A 25484-nucleotide genomic window follows, 5' to 3' on the forward strand; every position below is an offset into this window, starting at 1 on the left:
CCAACAGATCAGATCCAAGCTCTGCAGTCCGGCAACATCCAGGCAATTCACTGGAGGAGGAGGCTCCACTAATATCCCAACCTCCATGATGGAGGAGCCCAGAACATCAGTGCAAAAGAGGCTGAAGCATTCGCAATAATCTTCAGCCAAAAGATCCATCTCAGGGCAGCACTATGGTGCTGCTGCCTCACGGTACCGAGGTCCCAGATTCGATCCTGCCTCTGGGTTACTGTCTTGTGTGGAGATTGCACATTCTATCTGTGTTTGCGTGGGTTTCACCCCCACAACCCAAAGATGTGCAGGGTAGGTGATTTGGCCACGCTAAATTGCCACTTAATTGGAAAAAATGAATGGGCACTCAATTTATTTTTAAAAAATCTATCTCTGTCTTTGTCAGGGGTCCTCAGCATCACCTATGTCAGTCTTCAGCCAATTCAATTCACCCCATGCGATATCAAGGAATGGCTGAAGGCATTATATACTGCAAGGCTGTGGGCCCTGACAATATTCCAACAATAGTACCTGTTCTGTGCTCCAGAACTTGCTGTGCCCCTAACCAAGGTGTTCCAGTACAGCTACAACACTGGCATCTACCCGCCAATGTGGAAAACTGCCCAGCTTTGTCCTGTACACACAAAGCGGGACAATCCAACCCGACAAAATACCGCCCTATCAGTCTGCTCTCAATCATCAGTAAAGTGATGGAAGGGGTCACCGCAGTGCTATCAAGCGACACTTACTCGGCAATAACCTTCTCACTTGACGGTCATTTTGGGTTCCACCAAGGTCACTCAGCTCCTGACCTCATGACAGCCTTGGTTCTAACATGGACAAAAGAGCTGAATGCCAGAGGTGAGAGTGACTGCCCTTGACATCAAGGCAGCATTTGACTGAGTATGGCATCAAAGAGCCCGAGCAAAACTGGAGTCAATGGGCGTCTGGGAGAAAACTCTCTGCTTGTTGGAGTCATACCTGGCACAAAGCAAGATGGTGTGGTTGTTAGAGGTCCGTCATCTCAGTCCTGGGTCATCTCTGCAGGAGTTCCTCAGGGCAGTGTCTTAGGCCCAACCATCTTCAGCTGCTTCATCAATGACCTTCCTTCCAACATAAGATTAGATGTGGGGTTGTTCACTGACAATTACACCATTTGCGACGCCTCAGACACTGAAGAAGTCCATGTGCAAATGCAGCAAGACCTGGACAATATCCAGGCTTGGGCTTACAAATGGCAAGTAGTATTCAAGTGCCAGGCAATGACCATCTCCAATAATAAATAATCAAACCATTGGCCCTTGACATTAAATGGCATCACCATCACTGAACCCCCATCATCAACATCGTGGGGGTTACCATTGACCAGAAACTGAACTGGACTAGCCATATAAATACTGTGGCTACAAGAGCAGGTCCGAGACCAGGAATCCTGAGGAGAACCAGTGGGCGTGATTTATTTAAATTGCCAGAAGGCCTTTAACAAGATGCCGCACAGGAGGCTGTTCATTTAAGAGCCCATGGTGTTAAAGAGTAAGATCCTGGCATGGGTAGAGGATTGGATGACTGGCAAAAGGCAGAGAGTGGGGATAAAGGGGTCTTTTTCAGGATGGCAGCCGGTGACTAGTGGTGTACCTCAGGGGTTGGTGCTGGGACCACAACTTTTCATTATATACATTAACAATTTGGAAGAAGGAACTGAAGGCACTGTTGCTAAGTTTGCAGATAATACAAAGATCTGTAGAGGGACAGGTAGTGTTGAGGAAGCCGGAGGGCTGCAGCAGGACTTGGACAGGCTGGGAGAGTGGGCAATGAAGTGACAGATGGAATACAATGTGGAAAAGTGAGGTTATGGAAGGAAGAATGGAGGCACAGACTATTTTCTAAATGGGGAAACGCTTAGGAAATCAGAAACACAAAGGGATTTGGGAGTTCCTGTTCAAGATTCTCTTAAGGTTAATGTGCAGGTTCAGTTGGCAGTTATGATGGCAAACGCAATGTTAGCATTCATGTCGAAAGGCTAGAACACAACAGCAGGGATGCACTTCTAAGGCTGTATAAGGCTCTGCTCAGACACCATTTGAAGTATTGCCAGCAGTTTTGGGCCCCGTATCCAAGGAAGGATGTGCTGGCCTTGGAAAGGGTCCAGATGAGGTTCACCATAATGATCCTGGAATGAAGTTGAGGACTCTGGGGGGGGTCTGTACTCGTTGGAGTTTAGAAGGTTGGGGGGGGGGTAGATCTTATTGAAACTTAAACAGGAAATGGTGAGGCCTGGATAGAGTGGACGGGGAGAAGATGTTTCCACTTGTAGAAAACATTAGAACCAGAGGATACCATCTCAGACTAAACAGACAATCCTTTAAAACGGATGAGGAGAGATTTCTTCAACCAGACAGTGGTGAGTCTGTTAAACACATTGCTGCAGAAGGCTGTGGAGGCCAAATCACTGAGTGTCTAAGACAGAGATAGATAGATTCTTGATTAATAAGGGGATCAGGAGTTATGTGGGAAAAGGCAGAAGAATGGGGGTGAGAAAATATCAGCTACGGTTGAATGGCGGAGCAGATTCGATGGCCCAGTGGACTAATTCTGGTCTTGTGGAGTAACTCCCCATCTGATTTCACCAAAGCCTGCCCACCACCTCCAGGACACAGTCAGGAGTGTGATGAAATGCTCTCCGCTTGTTTGGATAAGTGCAGCTCCATCAACACTCAAGCTCGACACCATCCAGGACAAAGCAGCCATTTGATTTTCACTCCTTCCACAAACATTCACCCCCTCCACCACGAATAATGGTAACCGTGTGTACCATTTACGAGATGCACAGCACCAACTCACCAAGGCTGCTTAGGCAGCATCTTCCAAACACACGACCACTATCATTTAGAAGGACAGGGGCAGCAGGTACCTGGGAACACCACCGCCTGGAGATTCCCCTCCACTTCGCTCACCATCCTGACTTGGAAATGCTGTTTCTTCACTGGGTCAAACTCTTGGAACTCCCTACCCAACAGCACTGAGGGTTTACCACATCGACTGCAGTAGTTCAAGAAGGCATCTCTCCACCACTACCTTGTGGGTAAAAATGCTGGCCTAGCCAGTGAAGCCCACATCCTGTCAAAATGATTTTTAAAAAATTAAACCTTACAAGCTTCGCACACTATAGAGGGTAACATCAGAAAAGGAAATAAATGAGTGAAACATCTCAAATTCCTTCTGAAAGTACATAGTAAAGTGTTTATCCATAAGCAAGGACGTGTCAAAACGCCATGATCTAGATTGGGGGAAGGGGCTTGAGTAAAAACTCAAGAAAAACAGGCACGTGATCAAAGGACACATGCTGCCTATTGAGCAGGGGAATACCAAATGTCGGATTGTTCTTGGCATGGAAAAAGTAGTCAATTCTAGCGTGCCATTAATGAGCAGGGAAAAATATGAAATCTTTATCTCACGGTTGCAGTGTTCTCCACCCCACCTCCTCGCATACCGATGCTAACGCTCTTGTCTGCAGGGTAGGAGGATTTCTGGATACTGGGAGTTTATCTCCCAAGGTATTTAGGTGACAATTGAAATCCCCACCAACGAAAGAGCTAGCTGATGACAGCACCACAACATCCGTGAAGACTTTAGTAGCAAACTCTGGGGAATTATTTGGAGGGCCATACACATTTATTATCAAAACAATGACAATCACATATCTTACCCCCCCCTTGCCTGAGAACGAGGCAAAGAAAACATGCCCCACCCAGTCATGCTTTAAGTGCTCCTTGTCATCTAAATGATTCTCCTGTAATAAGGCTATGTATGCTTTCTCCTTTTTTATAGAATGAGGTATTCCCTGCATATTCCGGGAACATTGTTTTAACCGCCATCACTTCTTGGTCTTTAGGCTAAGATGAGTGTGAAGTCAGGTGTAATGCCTGGATCTGGTAGATCTCTCGCTTGTGGGGACCATGAATTGGATTCAATTTGCATTGTTTTTTGGAGCAGGCAAGGAGCTGGATTAGGGGTTTGCCCCTGTCCACATGAGCTCTGGCTTTGTGACTCTGATAAAATAATAACAAAAAAACTGCGCTATCGCCATTAGTCAATCAACCAGAAGAAATATACGATGGGAGGGCAGCATGTGGTGCAGTGGGTAGCACTGGGACTGCGGCGCTGAGAACCTGGGTTCGAATCCCGGCCCTGGGTCACTGTCAGTGTGGAGTTTGCACATTCTCCCCATGTCTGGGACTGCGGCGCTGAGAACCCGTGTTCGAATCCCGGCCCTGGGTTACTGTCAGTGTGGAGTTTGCACATTCTCCCCATGTCTGCGTGGGTTTCACCCCCACAACCCAAAGATGTGCGGGTTAGGTGGATTGGCCACGCTAAATTGCCCTTGGGTTGAATGGGGTTGCTGGGTTACGGGGATAGGGTGGATGTGTGGGCTTAAGTAGGGTGCTCTTTCCAAGAGCCGGTACAGACTCGATGGGCCGAATGGCCTCCTTCTACACTGTGAATTTTATGATTCTGGGCCCACCCATGAAGACCTAATGTCTCGGCAATGGCGCCACTCAACTCTCCATATTAAAGTAAGGATGCCAAACAACCAGTGAAACCATCATAAAGATATGGATAGGAGAAGAAAAGGCGGATGACTAGTATGCAGCACAGCGACCATAAATGGAGGCCCCTGAGATTCTTGAAGATAAAACATTCAGCATAGTGCTCAATTAGCAATACCTCCCAATAAACATGTTAAATAACAAGATCAGGCGAGAGGCATTACAACAGGGAAAGAGTGCAGATATTTTGATGAGCTGCAGACTAACTCCAAGCTCTTGCCTTCTATGGACCTTATGAAGGCACTAGCAGAGTATCGATGTCTTAATGGAGTTGTCGGATATCTACCTCAGTCACAGGATGAAGCAAGGCATAATTCACTTCAGCTACCTTGAGCTTCTTTCTGATTTCATCAAAGCCTCTATGCTTCTGCTGAGTTGCCGCCAAGAAATTCTGGAAAAATTAGATCCTCGCCCCCTCATGGAGCCAGGTCTTGCCACACCTGGCCAACTCCAGAACTTTCTGACAGTCTTTGAAGTTGTGAATACAAATGATTACGGGCCTGGGATGTTCTTTGTCCCTCGGCCTCAAAGACAGGATGCGATGCGCCTTTTCCAACTTGAAATGCCCAGCCTTCACATCCAGTTTAAGGAAACGTGGGAGCTAGCTCCCCGAAGCGTAATAAGGATCTTGCCCTCCCCACCTTCTAGCAGACCGATGACCAGGAGTTTGTCCCTGACCTCTTCTCCAGCTCCTCCAGGATTTCTGACATACCATGCAGCTGGTCTTCTGAGGATTGAATGTGAGATTTGGTTGAGGAAAAAACATTTTCGACATTCAAGATTCTTGACCATTTCATCGAGCCTTTTATTAGTATTCTGCAGCTCAGTCTCATGTGAACTAGTATTCTGCGTCAACAAGCCGGGTTTCTCCTGTATTACTCTGATGTTTCGGCCATTTGCAGCACCTTCGAAAGCGCTGGGTCGAGAGCCATATTGGGGAGACTGCTCCGCCAACATTGCGTCCATCTGCTCCCTTTTATCTCCAGCACTCTTGGGATTCCTCAGCATTTTTTCTCCCAAAGTCTTCTACGGACATGCCATGGAATATTAGCTCCCGGATTAGGCAACCATGTGTGGTGCAAACAGGATAACAGAAGGATTTTTAAAATGCCTGCGCGGGGAAAAAATGCTATTCCCTCGTCCGCATCACATGATCCCCTCATTCAATTACTTTTGCTTTCTAAATTTCTTTTTACCCTTATTTATCCTTTTTAATTATGCATTTAATTTTTATCCCTTCAACTAGTTCTTGATCAACTTTCATTTCAACCTTAATTTTACTAAATGTCGTCAAGGAAAATACACAGCCTGAGTAAATCGTTTGCATCAGACTGTGTAAACCCAGCAACCCGCCTGAACCGCTATGTAGAAAAAGAAGAGCAAGAGGACTGTGCAATACTGGTCCACTTCAGGGTGCAAGAAGCATGCTGAGGGTGCCAGTTGTATTGTAAGAGGAAGTTCGCTGGTCCAAAACAGTTGACAATCAGCTGCTGGACCTGGACCTGCTGTGAATGTTGCAAGTTGAAGTTGGGAGAAGATGGCAGGGAACATCATGCAGGTTTAATGTCAAACTCAAGTGGGATACTTCTGGTACCACATTCAGTTAGCAAATTTAAAAATTGGCCGACACTAGTGGTCCCTTTAAATTGTTGAACTACTTGCCTCCCTTGTCTTGGGGGAATCTCCTTGAACTTTTGCTGAAAGTGAGGCACCAGTACTTTGCGACATTATTAGTGGCCAGCCATACAGTACAAACCGTACTGAAGAAGGCTTGACCAGTTACTGCAGTGCATATTGTAAATATGGCTTGCTATGATGGCGATGGGGGAAAGTGCATGTTATGGGTGGCAGGTAGGGTGGCAATCAAGCAGGTTACTTCTACAGTGTTAGAACTGCACTCATCCAAGTAAGTGGGGAGTGTTCCATCACACTCTTGACTTGTGGACGGGTGTCGGGAGTCAAAGTCTAAATTGTGTGACCTCAGCCTATTGGAAACTTTCGAATCATTCACACTACCTTATGTGTTTCCAAACCATTCTGGTTTCACACATTTCAGACTTGTCTGATTCCTGTAATTTATAGATTCGTACAGTGCAGAAAAGGCCCGCCGGCCCATCGAGTCTGCACTGACAATAACTTCCCCTAATCTCGCGCTAATCCCACTTACCAGCACTTGTCCCATATCTTTGAATGTGAGGTTCCAATCCCCACTTAACTTCCCAGGCAGTGCATTCCAGATTCTCGCCAGCCTCTAATTTTTTTTTTCTCAAATCTTCTCTGAACCTTCTGCCCCTCACCCTAAAGCTCTGCCCCCTTCTGATTGACCCATCAACCAAGGGAAACACTTGCTTCCTATTTACCCTGTCCAATCCCCTCAATGTTACATGCCTCAATCATATCACCCCTCGCCGTACTCTGCTCCAAAGAGAACAATCCCAGCCTCACTCCGTATAGCTCAGAACCTCCATCCCAGGCAACATCCTGGTGAATCTCTTCTATACTGCATCCAGTGAGGTGGCCAGAATTGCACACTACCCCAACTGTGCCCCCACCCCCGAGCTGGATAGGGCTCACCAGACGCTCCGGCTGAATCTACGGGCAACTGAGCCACGAAGAGTTGTAATAGTTTGCTTTCCCAGCTATCAGATGAAGGCGAAGGTGTTGAGATGGGTCAAGTAGAATCGGGAGGTGAGGTGGTTGTATATACCAGGATGTCATGGTGACGCTGGCAAGAGGGCACGTATCCTTTAACAGAGAGACGGCAGCGCTTTTAAAGAGTGGAGTGCATTTCGGAGTGGTCTACCCTGCAAAAGTATCCTGAATTAAATTAATTTGTGCGGACACTAGCCTTTGACTCCTTTGATAGCAAATTAACCTGAAACCATTCCAATACCACCAGTACCGCAAACCAGTAACTCCACATACATCGCCACAATAATCTCCTGCTCCCCCTCTTCTGATAAGGGGAGCACCACATTCAACAGGTGCTGCACATTCAAGGCAGCCGCCTCCCAATTACAAACCCTGACTGGTCCTCAACAACCACCTGCGGAAGACACTCTTCCAACCTGAGCACCAGAACCTTAACAAGAATCTTGGCATCCATATTTAGTAGAGATATCGGCCTGTACGACCTGCACAATGGGTCCTTATCTTTCATAGAATCCCTACAGCGCAGAAGGAGGCCATTTGGCCCATCCAGTCTGCACAACCCTCTGAAAGAGCACCCTATCTAGGCCCCACACCATCAGTGGAACTCCACCTAGGGCAAATTTAGCATAGCCAATCCACCCAACTTGCACATGTTGGACTGTGGGAGGAAACCGGAGCACCGAGAGGAAACTCCACACAAGTCACCCGAGTTCGGAATCGAATCAGTCTCCCGGTGCTGTGGGGCAGCAGTGCTAACCACAGTGTAACCATGGTTCAACCCTTCTGGTTCAATTCCTGGCTTGGAAGACTGGCTGTGTGGAGTCTGCGTTCTCCCTGTCTGCGTGGGTTTTCTCCCGCAAGTCCCGAAAGACATGCTTGTTAGGTGAATTGGGCGTTCTGAATTCTCCCTCTATGCCAAGCAGGAGTGTAGCAACTCGGATTTTCATAGTAACTTCATTGCAGTGTTAATGTAAGTCTACTTGTGACAATAATAAAGATTATTATAAATGTCAAATGAAATAAACACCAGCCTGTTTATTTTTCTTTATTATCTACATTTTCAGTGAGCTTGCTCGAGTTCAGGGTTAAATACTGCATTTAATGCTCTTAAACCTGATCCATTTTATCTTCATATGGCACCGAGCTGAGAATTGTATAGTAAATACGACAGTACTGCGATTCTTACAGAGAAAGTATTTGGCAGATCCAGTCAAAAAAGACTCCCGTTGCTGCACTTAGTCATGCTACTTGCTGTTGTCTGCTCTCCCAGTTTGACTAACATAGAATGAAGGAGTCAACACTGTGTCTTTTATAAAATTCTTTGGTTTGTTTTGAAATCAATCCAAGGTGCATTGCTATTATGAACAGATTTTCCATTTCAATAATAACTAGATCACAGTGGATGATAGTGCGTCTTCAGAAATAAAGAAACTTACAGTTACGTTACACTTTTACATCCTCGGGGCATTCCAAGTTGTTTCATAATCAATTGCTTCGTCACTGTTGCTAAGTATGTAAGTGTTTCGCCAATTTGTGTACAAGATGATCTTGCATACAAGTAAAATGATTTACAAATGATTCTATCTCTGTTGATATTAATTGAGTATGGGTGGCACAGTGGTTTGCACTGCTGCCTCACAGCGCAAGGTCCCGGGTTCGATCCGGGTTTGTGTGGAGTTTGCACATTCTCCCAGTGTCTGGGTGGGTCTCCCACAATCCAAAGAGATGTGAAGGGTAGGTGAATTGGCCACACTAAATTGCCCCTTAATTGGACAAAAGAATTGGGTACTCTAAATTTCTTTTTTGAAAGGTATTAGTTGAGCAAATATTGGTCTGGACATTGGAAGCCCCTCAAGTTCTTTTGAATAATACATGTAATTGACCAATTGGGTAAAGTGTTGCTCTAAAACGCATTACCTTCAATGCTATAACAGTACCTCAATATTACAGTGAATTGCAAATCCAGATTGTGCTCAAATCCTAGCTGGGGTTTCTGTTTCTGTGTTAAGAACAGAACCCGAGGACATTAGAATCAACTACTTGGTTTAGCCTTCCTTTCCATAAAGAGATATAATACTTTCAAATGTAAGGAGTTCTGGATGTACACTTGTGTGAAACAATGCCACAATATATCGATTTGTCTAGTTTATTTGCAATTAATCTGAATGTTCTCTGAATCCAAAGTTCTCTAAATAGTGAGAGTAAACCAAAGGAATAGTCTCGGGTTCCTTCTAAAGTTTTTTTTTATAAATTTAGATTACCCAATTATTTTTTCTATTAAGGGGCAATTTAGCGTGGCCAATCCACCTACTCTGCACATTTTTGGGTTGTGGGGGCGAAACCCACGCAGACACGGGGAGAATGTGCAAACTCCACACGGACAGTGACCCAGAGCCGGGATCGAACCTGGGACCTCAGCGCCGTGAGGCGGTTGTGCTAACCACTAGGCCACCGTGCTGCCCTTGGGTTCCTTCTAAAGTATGTGGAAGGCTCTTCTATTTGGAAGAATGAAGACAATTTTCCAAGCTAAATTTAGTCTAATCCTGTTGAGTACTAAATTTCAGTGCTCACTTTCAGAATTTGCACTTGGGGTTTTTAACCAAACAGGTCATCCTTTGAATGCTGGAATTGAGTTGGATTTGGATAAATATGTGGACCAATAAATATTAGACCAATTTCTGTGCATACCAAATCTGGCAACCAGGTAATGCAGCAGCATAATGTATCCTAGATTTATAGGGTGTTGATTCTTCCCTGAATGAGCACATGTTGAGTCTCTGGTTTTAGTTAAACCATCAATGGGGAACCAGGCTATCTGTCCAGCAAAGGTAAGGCATCTCTAGGTTAAGGGAGAGCGAAATGAGAAAATTAAGTATGAACTGTCTGCGTAGCACCATTTCAAATCTTGATGAATAAAGGTCTAAAATTTGACCTACTGCTTTGACATTTTCTCTATCTTGATTTATTACCAATATCAAGCAATTAAATAACCAAAATCCTATTTTTTTTTGTCAGAGTCTACCCAACATTCTACGAGATGAGCGGTTCAAGGTCATGTTTGAAAATCCAGACTTTCAAGTGGATGAAGCCAGTGAAGAATTTAGACTGATAAACCCAATTGTGTCCAAAGCCTCAGAAAAGAGGAAGAAAAAACTTAAGCAACTGCAAGAGCACAGAGACTCTGAACAGGTAACACTTTATATCCATGAAAATAAACAAGAATGTGGTTTTAAGTACGGATTTAACGAGAAATATACATTTCATTGGTGGTCTAAGATAGAAGATATGTTGTAATGCAACTACCAGCATGAGGTTTAATATTTTCTTTTAGAGAAACAAGGTCTCATAACCTGTACACCATCAAAGTTAGAGAATAAAGTAGGGGAAGAGTTTCAAATTGGGTGCAATCGGAATTAGGTTTTTAAGAGCCCGAAGACTTTCTTCTAGTTATGATGAACCTATTTATTAATATCCAAATTAGGAAACTGGTAAGTCACATTGATCTTTAATTACTACAAGTTGCATTCAGTTGAAATTACATAAGCTGCTGCAGGTAAAGTACGTGGTGCTTCTGTTCAATTACATAACAATATTCTTCTGATGCAAATACATTTTGTTTGCAAAACTTTGGCAAAGTTCTTTGTGCAACAACTTGCTTTATACTACAATTGGCAAAAAAAGAACTTGCAGCCTAGGTGGCAGATAAACTATTATTTGGGTCTTGTATTAGTTAAATGAACACTGTAATGTCATGCAAGCATTTTTGAGTGTTCACACATATATATGATTTGTTTTGATTTCTGGTCAAACTTCACAAAAGACTACCTGAGGCATATTTGCAGAGCACACATCCAATTCAACAGTTTTCCTGAGGGCAGAGAAGCTTGTGATTAAATGGGCATAACTTCATGTGAAATATTAACGAGGATGATTTTCTTTATTTCGTGTTTGATGAGCATAGCCTTATACCGTATTCAAATTGAATGAATGTATTTTTCAGTTAAACTGCTCACCACAGATATAGAAGAGTATTCCATTCCTGGAGGAATGTGAGCTTTGTAGTCAGTTTGGGATTACTACGGGGACATTTTGAGGTAGCACTAGCTATTTATTGCCGGTACTCCGAATCATGAGTCTTTCTAATTCTTCCTGAAAAGGTGGTGGAAGCAGAGTTTTTAAATATTTTTCAGGCAAATGTGAATAGTTTCTTGATGAGCAAGGGGGTGATAGGCAGGATGCAGATTTCAGGTGCGCCATGATCTTATTAAATGGCAGAGAAGGCTCAAGGGGCTGAATGGCCTTGTCCTGCTCTTTGTTCAAACGTACCTTTTTTGGTCAAAGGCCAAGAATATTGGTAACGAAGGTGAAATCATGAGCATTAAGTTTCATTTTTTTGGTTAGAAATGGTTTTTTACAAGTGAAACAATTAATGTTTTTGTTGGCCCATTGTTAAGAGAAGGTGACTATAGTTGTGGCCTGGAGCTTGTTTGCACTGAAATGTGATTTGTTGACCCAGAAGCAAGGGATTGACTAGGATTGGGCGATAAATGGAGGCAGTCATTTATATGAAGACACAAACAGCTGTCAACTGTACCACATATGAAATTAGTTGAAACTGAACCTGTTGGCCATAAACAATTTTGGTGGTAATCATTGGTAACTTGTTTGGATATGCATTGTGCCAGATCTTAAGTGTTTACGAGGTACATAGTGTAGGCAGCAAGATGACCGGGTGGGCAATCATGCTCCAAGCCATAGTAGTGGTCATTAATTAATTAAGCTTTCAAGAATGAATAATTGAGTGCTACTTAACAAACATTTTTGGGATGAAAATGTAAAGGTAATAAAGCTGTGGTAACGGTCAGAGGGATCAGTTTTCTTGGGCAAGAATTATAATGCGGACATTTCTTTAAAAATAGATAAATAGACAGGGGATAAAAATAAATCTCTAAATACATGGAGTTCCATGTGTTGAGGACAGAGAAACATGTGCCATTGAAATTGATGAGCTTCACTTTGAGAAAAGTCCATAATTTTACAGCTATTGTCTTCCTACCAACTTGTGGCTAAAACACATTCTAATTGTGAGGATTTGTCCTATTTCCCTTTAAACTTGCAGTGCATTCAAAATAGACTAACAATTAGGTCATGGGAAATGTTATTATAGCTAAGCTGCTGTTTGATTTTGTTTGAAAATATTTATTTTTAATGTATAATTAGTTTGGGCATGGGTAAAAGCTGATTAGCCTCAACAGCTGCATATGTACTTGATTAAGGCACAAGAATAATAGTAGCAAAACAACGTTCTTAAAATATGGGACATTTACAGAATTTACATTTGTTCTTACTAATGTACTTTTACGATCTGTAGGAGGAAGAGGAGTTGGAAGGAAAGCCTAGTGATGCAGAGAGCTCTGAAAGCTCGGATGATGATCGAAGTTGGGTTGAAGAGGTCCAGAAACAGCACAAACTCCTGCGCAGAGAACAAAAATTGAAACTGATGGAGCGTGACCAGCAAACCCATTCCAAACCAAAATTCTTTGAGATTAAAGCTGGGGAAGAGTTCAAAAGTTTTAAAGATGCTGCCCGCAAACAAAAGCTGCTCAAGTGAGTGTGGCTTTTCGGTTTTAACAAACTGTCAAAAAGGATTTTAAAAAAATCAAATTTCCTTAAAAGTAAACGGAGGTAGTAAATGGATGCATTGTTACCAGGTACCAGGGCTTAGATTATGAAGAGGTTAGATTAATTAGACTTGTATTCTTTGGAATGTGGAAGCTTGAGGAGTGACCTGATTGAGGTCTTGGGTATTTTCAAAGGGAAGATGGAGAGAAACATTGCTGTTGGGGAGTATTCGATGAGGGGACCTAACCTTAATGTCTCAGCCAGGCCATTCAGGAACAAAGTTAGGAAACACTGTCACACAAAGTTTGGTATAATTGTGGAACTCTGTCCCATGGGGGGGGGGAACAGTAGGCATTAACTCTAATTACTGAGGTTGATGAATTTTTGCTAGCCAGTAGTATTGAGAGATATGGAGTCACAATGACTGAACAGAGTTGGTTCTTACTGAATGGTGGAATAGGCTCGAGGGGCTCATAGTCCTAGTCTTATTCCTATGAGGCATGATGTTGCTCAATCTTCCTCCCCTACCCTCAAATGACAGATATCTGGGCAATGACTTAAGATGTCAAAAAACTAAGGGAAAACAATATTTGAGTACATTTGATCATTATTTGAGTATCAGCTTGTTTCATTGATAGCACTCTTGTTTCTGAGTCAAAGTTGTGGGTTCCACGTTCCCTTCTGGGCATGGGTACATATCGATGCTGACACTTCACTCCAAAACAGAGGTGGTTTTTGTCAGATGTTTTACCTTTTGGGTGGTATAAATTGTTGTCCTTGTCTGCCTGCTCAGGTGATGTAAAAGTTTCAGGGGTGCTATTTGAAGAAGAGAGCAGCGAGTTTGCTCTTTCATGCACAGCATTCCTCCATCAGCTATCACCAGCAAAAACAGAGTAACTAGTCATCATTTAATGTTTTGTTTATAGAACCTTGTAACATACAATTTCACTGTCAAGTTTGCCTCTTTTACTGTGATGGAACATCAAAACGTTGATATGTTTGATGTTCAGAAGACATGAAAGGAATGTTGTTCTAGAGTTGCAAATTTGTAAATGTAAAATGATGTGACCAACTATTAAAATACTATGCCAGGTATTTATAGCAGCTGCCATATTCTCCCAGCCATCTATACCCTACCCTGCTCCCCCTTCCATCAGCCAGGCACCAGAACATATAAGTAATCAATTTTGTTTCAATAAGGTCATCAGTCGTGGTGTGCCTATTCCATATCTTTATCGACGCGGTATTGAATCATGTGAACCAAAATTGCATCCTTGTCTGTATGCATTAGTGGACTTCAGCCTACCATCTGGTGGAGTAACTCAGTGCGGACTAGGCTTTGTTGTGAAAATAATTAGTGAGGGATCATATCCTGCAATGACTGTAGTGATATCCACTGGAAGTACACATGTGGATGTTGGGTCAGCGAAGAAACCATTGAGAATATTTCATTAGTTGTACAACCTGATAAGCAGCTATCTGTAGCCACTATGTTTTTAATTATATATGGTTTCACTATCTTGCCATGATTCCCATTTTTCAAAAGGAAGGGCAGTGGAAGAAACAGGGAAATATTAATGGAATCCTGATAGCTGATAATCTTCAAAATTCCTAGAATCACAGAATTTACTGGGCAGAAGGAGGCCATTCGGCCCATCGGGTCTGCACCGGCCCTTGGAAAGAGCACCCTTAAGCCCACACCTCCACCCTATCCCAGTAACCACCTAGCCTCTTGGACACCATTGAACAATTTACCATGGCCAATTCACCTATAAGGACTGTAGGAGGAAACCAGAGCACCTGGAGGAAACCCACGCAGACACTGGGAGACTCAGCACAAGACAGTGGCCCAAGCTGGGAATCGAACCTGGGACCCTGGAGCTGTGAAGTGACAGTGCTAACCACTGTACTACCGTGCTGCCCTTGATCTACTTCATTCTATATTTCAGGCACTAACATCCTATAGAAGTGTACAAAACTTAATTTGTAACATTGATATTCTTTTCTTGATATTACACAGAACAACACTTGAAGATCGCTTGAAACACGAGGAAAAGACTGGAATGCTCCATCTGTCTGACACCACTGTAGGCAGTAAACAGTTAACATTCACGCTTAAAAAGGTGAGTTAATTCAGTGTTCTTTACAATAAGGATAAAATAGTTATAGATGTGATGAAGCAAGAATGAACAATAAAGTAAACTACCAGATTATCATGTCGGCCATCAATTAGGAGAGCTGAGAAAGATGGTAGAGAGCAATATGGGCACCTGACACTGATGACCTTGATAGTCGAATTGTAAATGACGGGCGTGTTGCATCAGCGTTTACAAAAGAGAGAGAACGCTAAAATTAAGTAAGCACGATTACTGATAACGAAAATGATGTCCACTAACAAATTAAAAATTCCTCAGGACCACCTTGCTCACATTGCAGAATTTTACAATAAGTAGGTTAGGGCATTGCAGGTACCCTAACTATAATCTGCCAGAGAACTCTGATTCTGGAACGTCCCTTTTAATGAATAACTGTCTCCCCTCTGTTTAAGATGAGAGGGGGAATATAAGGAATTATAGACCAGTTGGCCTAACGTCTTTATTAGAAAATTACCAGAGCATGTAGTTATGCATAGTGACGGAACACCCTGTAAATTTTCAGTGCATCCAATAAAGCCAGCAGTGATTTGTAACGGGTGTATCATGCCTGACGAACCTGATTTAATTATTTGAATATGTGAAGAATTACACAGAAATGCATGTTATCCATATGGACTTCAGAAACCATTTGATAAGTCCCTCGAATATTAGCTAAAGCTCATTGAATTGAAAGTAAATTATCACGAACAAAACGATCAATATGTTTTGTGCGAAATAGTTGTCTTTCCTTGCCCTTGGAGTGGAGTATGTATTCTAATTCAATAATTCAGCAAGCTGAGTTCAAAAAAGTTATCTCTTCCCCAAATTAACACCGTCACATACTCAGTCACACACACACACACACACACACACACACACTGGATATAGATAAAAATTATGCACCTTCACAGCCTCCAATTCATGATTTCCTGTCTCCTATGTGCAGGCCAGTGGATCCTTGAATGGGTTTGGTAATTCAAAGTTGAAGCAGGAATCTAGCAAAGTGGAAGAGTTCACTGCAGGTTACAAGGTTTCTTGTAGGAGATTGATTTGGTTCTCGGGTGAACCTGAAACTGGGACAAGTACTTGCAGCCAATTTCAGAGTCTGTCTCTCAGACTGGCTGACACCTGGTTCTGATGGATCTTCTGGGTCCTGAGGTAATAAAGGAACGTGCCCTGAAACCAGCTTTGATTACAAGATTGCTGAGCTGACACTTCTGTGGCCACCCAGTCTAGATAAGGTTTGTCCCAAGCCATAGCCCATGGGCTGGATGCAGTCTGTGGGGCATTTTCATATGGCCAGCACGTTACAGTCTAAGCATCTGACCAAGTGCAGCAGGGTGGCACAGTGGTTAGCACTGCTGCCTCACAGCTCCAGGGTCCTGGGTTCAATTCCAGCCTTGGGTGACTGTCTATTCTCCCAGTGTCTGCGTGGGTTTCCTCCGGATGCTCCAGTTTCCTCACACAGTCCAAAGATGTGCAGGTTAGGTGGATTGGCCATGCTAAATTGCTCCTTGGAGTCCAAAAGGTTAGGTGGGGCTATGGGGCTTGGTGGCAGCGTGGCCTTAAATAGGGTGATTTTCCAAGGGCCGGTGCTACTCGATGGACCGAAACACCGCCTGCACTCCAGGGATTCTATGATTTCTAACTCCAAAACTTTGTTGACAGAAATTTTGAAAATGCTCAGAGCCAGCTCCTTCATTTGGAGGTTGGATTTCCCCCTGCATAGGCCCACCAGTGACTATCTATGCAGGAGGAAACCAGCCTGCGATGGACATGGGCACGTTGTCAGTTGCAGAGTAATTTTTTAACGTCTTGGTGTCTGGCTGGGGAGCTCAGAGCGGATAGGAGGAGTGAGTGGGTGGGTTGGAACTGAGGGGGTTGGTGGAGATTGGAGTGTGCATGCGTGTGGTGTTGGGGAGAGGAGGGGTTGGAGCCTCTGACCCTAACACGGCCCCAGCCTTGGACATGGCTGCAAAGGGTGGGGGGGTGCTGCAAAGGAGGGTAAAGTTCCGACAGGCTCAGAGAGGCAAGTGCTGTGGCGACTGTCTGAGTGATTGAGTATCAGTCTGCCTTTCACCCGGTCACTGAATTCTCACGCGTTCTCAACATCGCACATACAAATGCAGCCACTCACTCATCCACCGATACACATCAACCCTCCAACACTCTGGTTGTTTTAAAAACTTTTTAAACTTAATTTATTACTATGATATTGTAGTACTTTTGCTCAACAATTGTTTCCCTAAACCCCCAACTTTTTTAAATTTAAATTTCTCGTTATGCCAAACCTCATCTTCCTGAAATTTGTTCGGTTGGCCCTGAAATTTGCTCGGTGGCCCCTTCAGTGGAAAAAAATATGCAAATGCCCCTCCCTGAGTGAGAAGGTTGGACGAGCCTGTCTAGTTGGATAGGGGACACTAGAGTGATGCAATGGAAATTTAAGGCCATTGAGACTTGATTTTCCCTTTTGTCCAGTATGAAACATGGAGACAGACAGCTTGGAAACCCCATACTCTTTAGCTGTTGGCCCAACCTTTAGCAATGATGCATGGTGAATTTCATAAATGGCTGAGGTATCCTCCCTATATCCATATTTAATAAGGTATTCGCCAGAGACTTGATACTGTACATAGTCTGAATGCCAAAAGTAACGGTATTTTCAGAAGCCATCTTAATAGCTTGTTTGCGTTCACTTTTTTAAATATTGACTGGAAGTTAGGAAATTGGCCGAGTGGCCGGAGAATTGAGTTAAGGTGCAGGCACTTGGTAATTAGCAGAATGTGGCTAGTGGTGTCCCACAGGTATCTTTCGAGGTCTCAACTGTTCACTGTATTTATTATTTACGATGTGGAGTTGCCAGCGTTGGACTGGGGTGAGCACAGTAAGAAGTCTTACAACACTGGATTAAAGTCCAACAGGTTTGTTTCAAACACTAGCTTTCGGAGAACTTCACCTGAGGAAGGAGCAGCACTCCGAAAGCTAGTGTTTGAAACAAACCTGTTGGACTTTAACCTGGTGTTGTAAGACTTCTTACTTTATTATTTACTGAATGGGATGGGATATAAAAACACGTTCAAGTTTGTTGTTGACTCGAAGATCGGCAGCGTTTTAAGCAGTTTTAACTGGAAGAAAAATTACAAAAGTATATTAATAGATTGTGAATGAGCAAAGTTATGGAAAATTAGTCACGTTGACAAATGTGAGGCCATCCATATGGGACCTAACAAACATTAAGATCCCAGACTAGACTCCAACATGTGTTAGGATATGGGACAAGAATGCCAACTTTTTTGTTTTAATTTATAAAACTGTAATGAAGGGATATCTCCAGGAGTGATTCCACTGACCAATAGATATATTAAAACAAACTTTATCATTAACTCAGGATTAAATTACATTAATAGCACAGGAAATAGTTACAATTAACAGCTAAACAGTTCTTAACAGTAAAACTTGTAATTGATACTTTCTCTATCTCCAATTAAGCAAAGCCTATCACAGGTCAAAAGCCACTTAAAACTAAAGTTAGCACACACAGGGTTACTTGCTGTACACTTGAATAGAGATTTCTTGGAAATAATACCAATTTCCTACATTCATCACACGAGGATAGAATTTGATACTAAATGATGAAACACTAGAAACAATTACTGGACCTGTTCTTGATTTTAAATCTGAGATCAATGAATTTTCGTTAACCAAAAGATATTAAGGGATGTGGAGAAAAAGTGGAAATGTGGGTTTAGATCATAGATTGGCCATTATGTCATTGAATGGCAAAATGGGCACGAGGGGTTAAATGGCCCACTGTTGTTCCCGTGTTTGTAGGTTCATAAAAAAGCCATCTGCAGGCTACCATACCCTAACTTTTACTTTTTTTTAAAACACCAGTTGACGTGGCCTTGCACAATTAACATTTTTGCATGACAGTGTGAGCTGATGATGGTGCAGTGAGGCGCAGCTGGGCATCTTGAGACCTGAGTGAACAGGGCAAGGAGCTGTGAGTTTACTTAACCAATCAGACAGAAGCATTTTGAAATGAACAGCACAAGGATTGAGAAGGAAGTCTAAATTGGAGTGTAAATTCAATGCCAAATCAGGCACAGAAAGCAAAATAAAAGGGAAAGAAAGACTTGAATGAAAAGAGAACCGGATTTTACAATTTGGTCTTAAAAATCTCCAATTTAAAAACTGAAGGAATGACACCTTTTACTTGTAACCATAATTTTCATGTTGTTTACAAAAAAGTACTTAACTAATAATCAACAAGACTTAACTTTCTGCAGTGGGTTTAATTAAGTTCTACTGCACAAAAGCAGCAACTTGACAACTTTCAATGCCTTTTAGTCATGAACTAATAGCGAGTGCCATTTTTGCAAAGGGAAATGTAACGCAACTCTGACAGCAAATTTTAGACATTTGAGTTAACTGCACGTTTGCTCCTTACCTAAGGTGACTTTACCATTTGCACATAAAATAACAATGAGCACCATTCACCTCATTCTTGATTTTGAAGAAGAACAAGATCATATTGACTCTTTTGTACTAGGTAGAAAAGGAATACAATACCCAACTCCTACGACTGACTTTAGACCAAGTAATTTTCTTTAACAACTGAGGCAGAGGACTGACAGCAGTTGGGACAGACTAGGCTTTGATGGAATACATCAATGCCAAACTTTGTTTAGGGAAGCAGGGGAGAGGCTGGCGTTCAGGTGAAAAAAATTGGCATTCGGACAAAAAGAAATTCTGCATTGGAGATTGTCTCTCTGGGACTACAGTTGGCATTTTTAATGATACATAAATGTACTTGGTAAGTGGCTGTGGGGTTTGAATTGGTTGAGTGGAACTCTGGGTTGGTCTGGCAGGACTCATTGGGATAGTGTGTACTTGATAGTGATACTGTCGATGAGGTCTGTATTATGTGTTTATTAGACTATGGATGGATGAATAAGTTAATAACTGTTAATAACTGCAATTATTAATTGAGTAATGAGTTAATCATGTGAATAACTGAGTTTCTGGATTGCATTTTAATGAGTGGAAAAAAAATTGAGCCAAAAAACATGGGAGTTGTAAAAATGCTTTGGTAAATGTAACCAGTTGATATACTTTGTGTCGACACGGGCGGAAGAACCCCAGCTTTCTCTGTATGGTACATAACTTAGAAATTATGTAAATAGTTGGTTGCCTGCAAAGAAGGTGTTATAACTTGATTAAAGCATGTTTAATGAAACAATCTCCAGCTATTTATCTGGTTTGGAATTCGGCTTTCTGATTCACCGACCTGTTTAATTCTCTTGCGTTCTCTCTCATATCTTGTTCTCTCTCATCTTCATCTCAAATATGTAATATATTTTCCTGTGGTCTAGTCTGAAAAGAAAATGCCACCCCACGTTTTTACATTTTAAAGAAGTTTCACTCCAAAAATTCCTTCATAGTTGGCGACTTTAGTGCTTTAGGGTTAATTGTAATACTAATATTAAAAGACAGCTCCTTGCAAAAAAAGGATATTCCTTTTCCTAGAATCATAGAATTTACAGTGCAGAAGGAGGCCATTCGGCCCATCGAGTCTGCACCGGCCCTTGGAAAGAGCGCCCTGCTTATGCCTGCACCTCCACCCAATCCCCGTAACCCGGTAACCCCACCTATACTTTTGGACACTAAGGGCAATTCATATCATGACCAATCCACCTACTGCACTTTTTTGGACAGTGGGAGGAAACCGGAGCACCCAGAGGAAGCCCACGCAGATACGGGGAGACAAGTGCAAACTCCACACACAGTAACCCGGGTCCAGAATTGAACCTGGGACCCTGGACCTGTGAGGCAGCAGTGCCAACCACTGTGTCACAGAGGGCTACTTGATCTGTCACGGAGCCTTGTGACGTACAGTGACCTGGAGTGCGCATTGCAATCAACATTCAAATCAAACTTTCCAATAATCCTTTTAGTTAAGTTTCAATTAAGTCCAGTTAAGAATATTCTGATCCAGTACATATAATCAGTCTGAGATAACGCACAGACCCTCTAGCATTTTGCTTAACTGTCTTGGACAAATTGCAAACCTCCATTGAATAAGGTATACAAACAATGGATTAGATGGGTAATTTGCCAAATTACTGCCTGGAGACTGAAGGCAAACATCTACCTCAATGTACGCTCAGTACCAATACAATTATGCGAGATAAGTTTCATCCAGATGGCACCATATCTACATTACATAATTCATTCTATGATGGAGATTATTTGAAAAACTACATTGTTCACATTAAATCAGAATGAAGTTGTTCATCGCTGATGTGGGAGTGGAAAAAATTCAAACTGGTACAATGGGGCACTATTCTAAGTTGGAAATAAGGTTGCCTTGTTGGACAGAGTTGATGAAGCATTGCTCTATGTTTGACATTTGATGCTGAATAGTAAAGTAGGAAATGTTCTGTTCTCAGCATTAACACTTTCAACTCTAAGTCCAAACATTTACTATTTAAAATATATTGGGGTTAGAAAAGAATCTGATGCCGCAAACTCTTTGGAAGAAATGAAAGTCTGCCCGAGATTGTTTTATATTTTTAAACCATGAAAAATCTGCTGCCAATCAAGCTTTTTCTTGGCAGCAAATTTTAAATGATTTATGTTTCCATGCACAGATGAAGGAAATTTTCTATTTTTTGACAGATTATTTTTGAGCCTTTATGTTAAATATGTCAGTAATTGTAACTTAAAATGTTTGGGCATAATTTATTTTTTATTTTTAAGAGTACCCCAATTATCTTTTTTCCAATAAAGGGGCAATTTAGCATGGCCAATGCACCAAACCTGCACATCTTTGGGTTGTGGGGGTGAAACCCACGCAGACATAGGAAGAATGTTCAAACTCCACACGGACAGACCCAGGGCCCGGATCGAAAACGGGTCCTCGGGCACGCAGTCCCAGTGCTAACAACTGCGCCACATGCCACCCATATGTTTGGGCAAAATTTATGGCATTTTCATTCTCATAACGTACAGATAAAAATTAAATTAATAGCATTGTCATTGGTACAGTAGTCCCCCTTTATAACGCGGGTGTTGGGGTCCAAGGCAGCCACCCGCGTTGCATCCGAGCCGCGGATATCCACGATGGGGGGTTTTAAATTTATTTTAAAATCTATGCTAGCGCTTCCCATTGAGAGTTTACGGGGGGCGGGGGGGGAGAGGTCAGACCCCCGTAGACTCACAATGGGAAGCGCAAGCATAGATTTTAAAATAAATTTAAAACCCCCATCGTGGATCTAATTAAAACAGTGTCAATTTCAGCAGCCGGCTCACTTTGATCCGGAGAGGGAAGCTGCTCTCTCACTGAAACAATCAGCCGGCCTCTGAAATTGACACTGCCGGCTGCTCCCTCCCTCCAATCCAACTTTTAAGTTTTAATGTTTCTGATTGGAGGGAGAGAGCAGCCGGCAGTGTCAATTTCAGCGGCCGGCTGATTGTTTCAGTGAGAGAGCAGCTTCCCTCTCCGGATCAAAGTGAGCCGGCCGCTGAAATTGACACAACTGACAGTTGGGGTCCATAAGCCCCCCCGCGGTATATCGCAAACCGCGGTATTGCGGAGCGCGGTACAATGGGGGACTACTGTATTACATACACTAATAGTGGGCTGGATTCTCCGCTGCCCAACACCAGCCGAGCGATCGTGATCGGGAGGAGAATCCAATTTGACCACACAAAAAATGGGATCCCTTTCCAATGTTCCAGTCCCCCACTGGTATCAAGGGAGGATGCATATACGTCAATTTGACCAATTTTAATCCAATTAATGGACTGGGCACTGGATTCTCCAGGCCTCTGTGATTCTCCGGTCTTCTGGGCCGAGATTCATGTAGGCGTGGATTGATGCAGGTATTTGTTAGTGGGGCCCTGGCACGGTGGTGCTCGCGATGGGCCAAGGGCGTAAGTCTTTATGGTAGCTTCCCCGAAAGTCCACAGGAGGGCCCCATCCCCCACAATGCAAATCCTGCTCAACCCTCCCCGTAACATGGGGCCCCTGTAACAGGGAGCCCTAAAAGTTAATTGATGGAATGTGGGCGTCGCAAGTTTATGGTTTGCTTTCTTTCAACCTATAGGAGATCTACACGGTAGCCAGAAGTAATGAATTGGTTTAACGTTGTATATTCCCAGTGTACTTAGGTTAATTTGGCTGAGTATTGCTTAGTTTGCTGAAACTGGCTGCATTAATTTGCACCTTTTGACTTTTTTGAGGCTACTGTATGAAATAAGTTAGCCACGCCAGTCCTGAGATAGAAAGTGGAGATAATGAACAACAAGTCACATCTGTTGTTTTTAAATAATTATTTCCTTTCTGGAGTTTTATTCACAATAACATTTTTCATCATTGATGAAGTAGCGATGACTCTGTTCCATGAGCATTGGTCTATAAAGACCGTTGGCTTTTCTTGAACAAGTTGCAGAGAAAGAGTGGGTTTGCAGAGAAAGAGTGTGGTTTGAAAAGGAACAGTGGGTTTGAGTAGGGTGATCATGGCTCGGCACAACATTGAGGGCCGAAGGGCCTGTTCTGTGCTGTACTGTTCTATGTTCTATTAGGTTATATCTCCACCCTCAGAAATCACAGTAATATTTATTTCTGGTTGAAAAAGCATTTTTTTTAAAAATTCCAATTAAGGGGCAATTTAGCGTAACCTATCCACATCCAAGCACGTCTATGGGTTGTGGGGTGAGACCCACACAGACACTGGAGGCATGTGCACACGACAGTGACCCGGGGCTGGGATCGAACCAGAGTCCTCGGCGCCATGAGGTAGCAGTGCTACAGGGCCGGCTCAAGGCACCGGCAACTCGGGCAGTCGCCCGGGGCGCCATGTGCTAGGGGGCGCCAGAGACTCTGGTCCCGCGCATGCGCAGTTGGGCCGGTGCCAACCAGCGCATGCGCGGTGGCCGCCCTCCCCCAGGGCCCCCCCGGTCCACCCCCCTCGCTCGGTCCGCCCCCCCCCCCCCCGGTCTCCTCGGTCTCCCCCCTCCCCTCCTCCTCGGCCCCGCCCCCCCCAAGGGCACCGAAGTTCAGCTTGCCCGGGGCGCCAGCAACCCTAGGGCTGGCGCTGCAGTGCTAACCACTGTGCCACCATGCTGCCCTGTTAAAAGCATTTGTGTGTGCCTGGACATCATCAAATATAATCAAAGAAATGTTGCAAATCTATATTTGATATCAGTATGCCGATCATCAGCAAGGGGATGCTTACAAGGCTATCAAGCTGCTCCTTCTGAAACCTTACCTCCCTAAAAAACTTACTAGTGTGAGCATCTAGGGCTCTACGCTTTAAAGTTAATTCCATGTCAAAAAGGTTTGTATTAACATGATAATTATGTACAGTAGATTGCACCATTTGTAAGTAACTGTTATGGACACCTGTGGAAAAAGTCCAGGTTTCTTATGTAGAAACTACTCATTAATTCTCTAAACCTTGCCTTCATAGTCTGAGCAACAAAAGAAGCGACAAGAGGCTGAAAAGCAGCATCATGAAGAAAGGAGGCGTCTCAGGCGTTCTGCAGGACACCTCCGAGGGAAGGCAGCAAGAGGGAAGCCATTCTTCTAAAACAAAAAATATTTGGGTTTCCATTTTACCTCCTGCAATGAGTATCTGGGAGCCAAATAATTGCAAATACCTGGCATCAGTAAAATGAAAACCAAAAGTAAAGGCTGTTTGCAGTGCCTTCAGACAGCAATGCTTGCCAACTTGCTACTTCAGATTAGACAACTTGGAGAACTTAAAATGCAAGGCCTTGAAAATTTGTATTTTTGGATAACATTCTCTACTGTAAAGACACAATATCATGTATATTTATCAGCAGATGATTTTTTAAATTACAAAATATTATTTGTTCACATGTTCGCCACCTGTTTGTTTTTCTAAGTCAGCATTTTCTACATTTCCAGCAGACACCAAAAACTGCTTGCTTAGTTGAGCATTGTTCCAAATTAAACCAGCAATCTTGTTGTTTGGTTGCAATTTATCAGTGTACAGATGCCAAAATCCAAGGGCATTTGACGCTATTTTTATTCCTTCGTGTTCTTCTTCAAACATTCTTTAAAAGGATTATGAAACACTACAGATGTATTAATGTCACGCAAGAACTCTTCCTTTTGTAGCAAGAGCTTTTTGTGTTTGATATCTAGAAGGCAAATGAAAGGTGCTATATAAATACCAGTGGTGCTATATAAATACCAGTTCTCTCTCTCTCTCTCCTCCTCCTCACCTACCCACTTTTATGCTCACTCTCCCAGTTGGATGTGGAAAAAGTAATGCTAAAGCAATGCAGCTCCATTTCTCTCATTCTGTACATGACTATTACAATACATCCCTTAGCTGGCCTTTCACATTGATCCCTCTGTAGACTTGAAATAATCTCCAAATCTGCTGTCCATTTCCTTACTCATACCGAGTCCCGTTCACTCCTTCACTCACTGATCGACATG

The 25484-nt window shown here is 43.0% G+C and overlaps 1 protein-coding gene across 1 annotated transcript in view; it reads left to right on the top strand.

Moving 5' to 3' along the window:
• Nucleotides 1-24895, top strand: part of nol10 (nucleolar protein 10) — a 67092-nt gene extending 42197 nt beyond the window's left edge. The window contains exons 18-21 of the mRNA XM_038800258.1: nt 10266-10439; nt 12622-12857; nt 14893-14995; nt 24484-24895. Of these exons, the coding sequence (XP_038656186.1) occupies nt 10266-10439; nt 12622-12857; nt 14893-14995; nt 24484-24603 (633 nt within the window). The 3' untranslated portion in view covers nt 24604-24895. The remainder of the gene's footprint in view (nt 1-10265; nt 10440-12621; nt 12858-14892; nt 14996-24483) is intronic.
• Nucleotides 24896-25484: the final 589 nt, after the last annotated feature.

Source organism: Scyliorhinus canicula, chromosome 6 (genome assembly GCF_902713615.1).
Source record: "Scyliorhinus canicula chromosome 6, sScyCan1.1, whole genome shotgun sequence".
Lineage (NCBI taxonomy): Eukaryota > Metazoa > Chordata > Chondrichthyes > Carcharhiniformes > Scyliorhinidae > Scyliorhinus > Scyliorhinus canicula.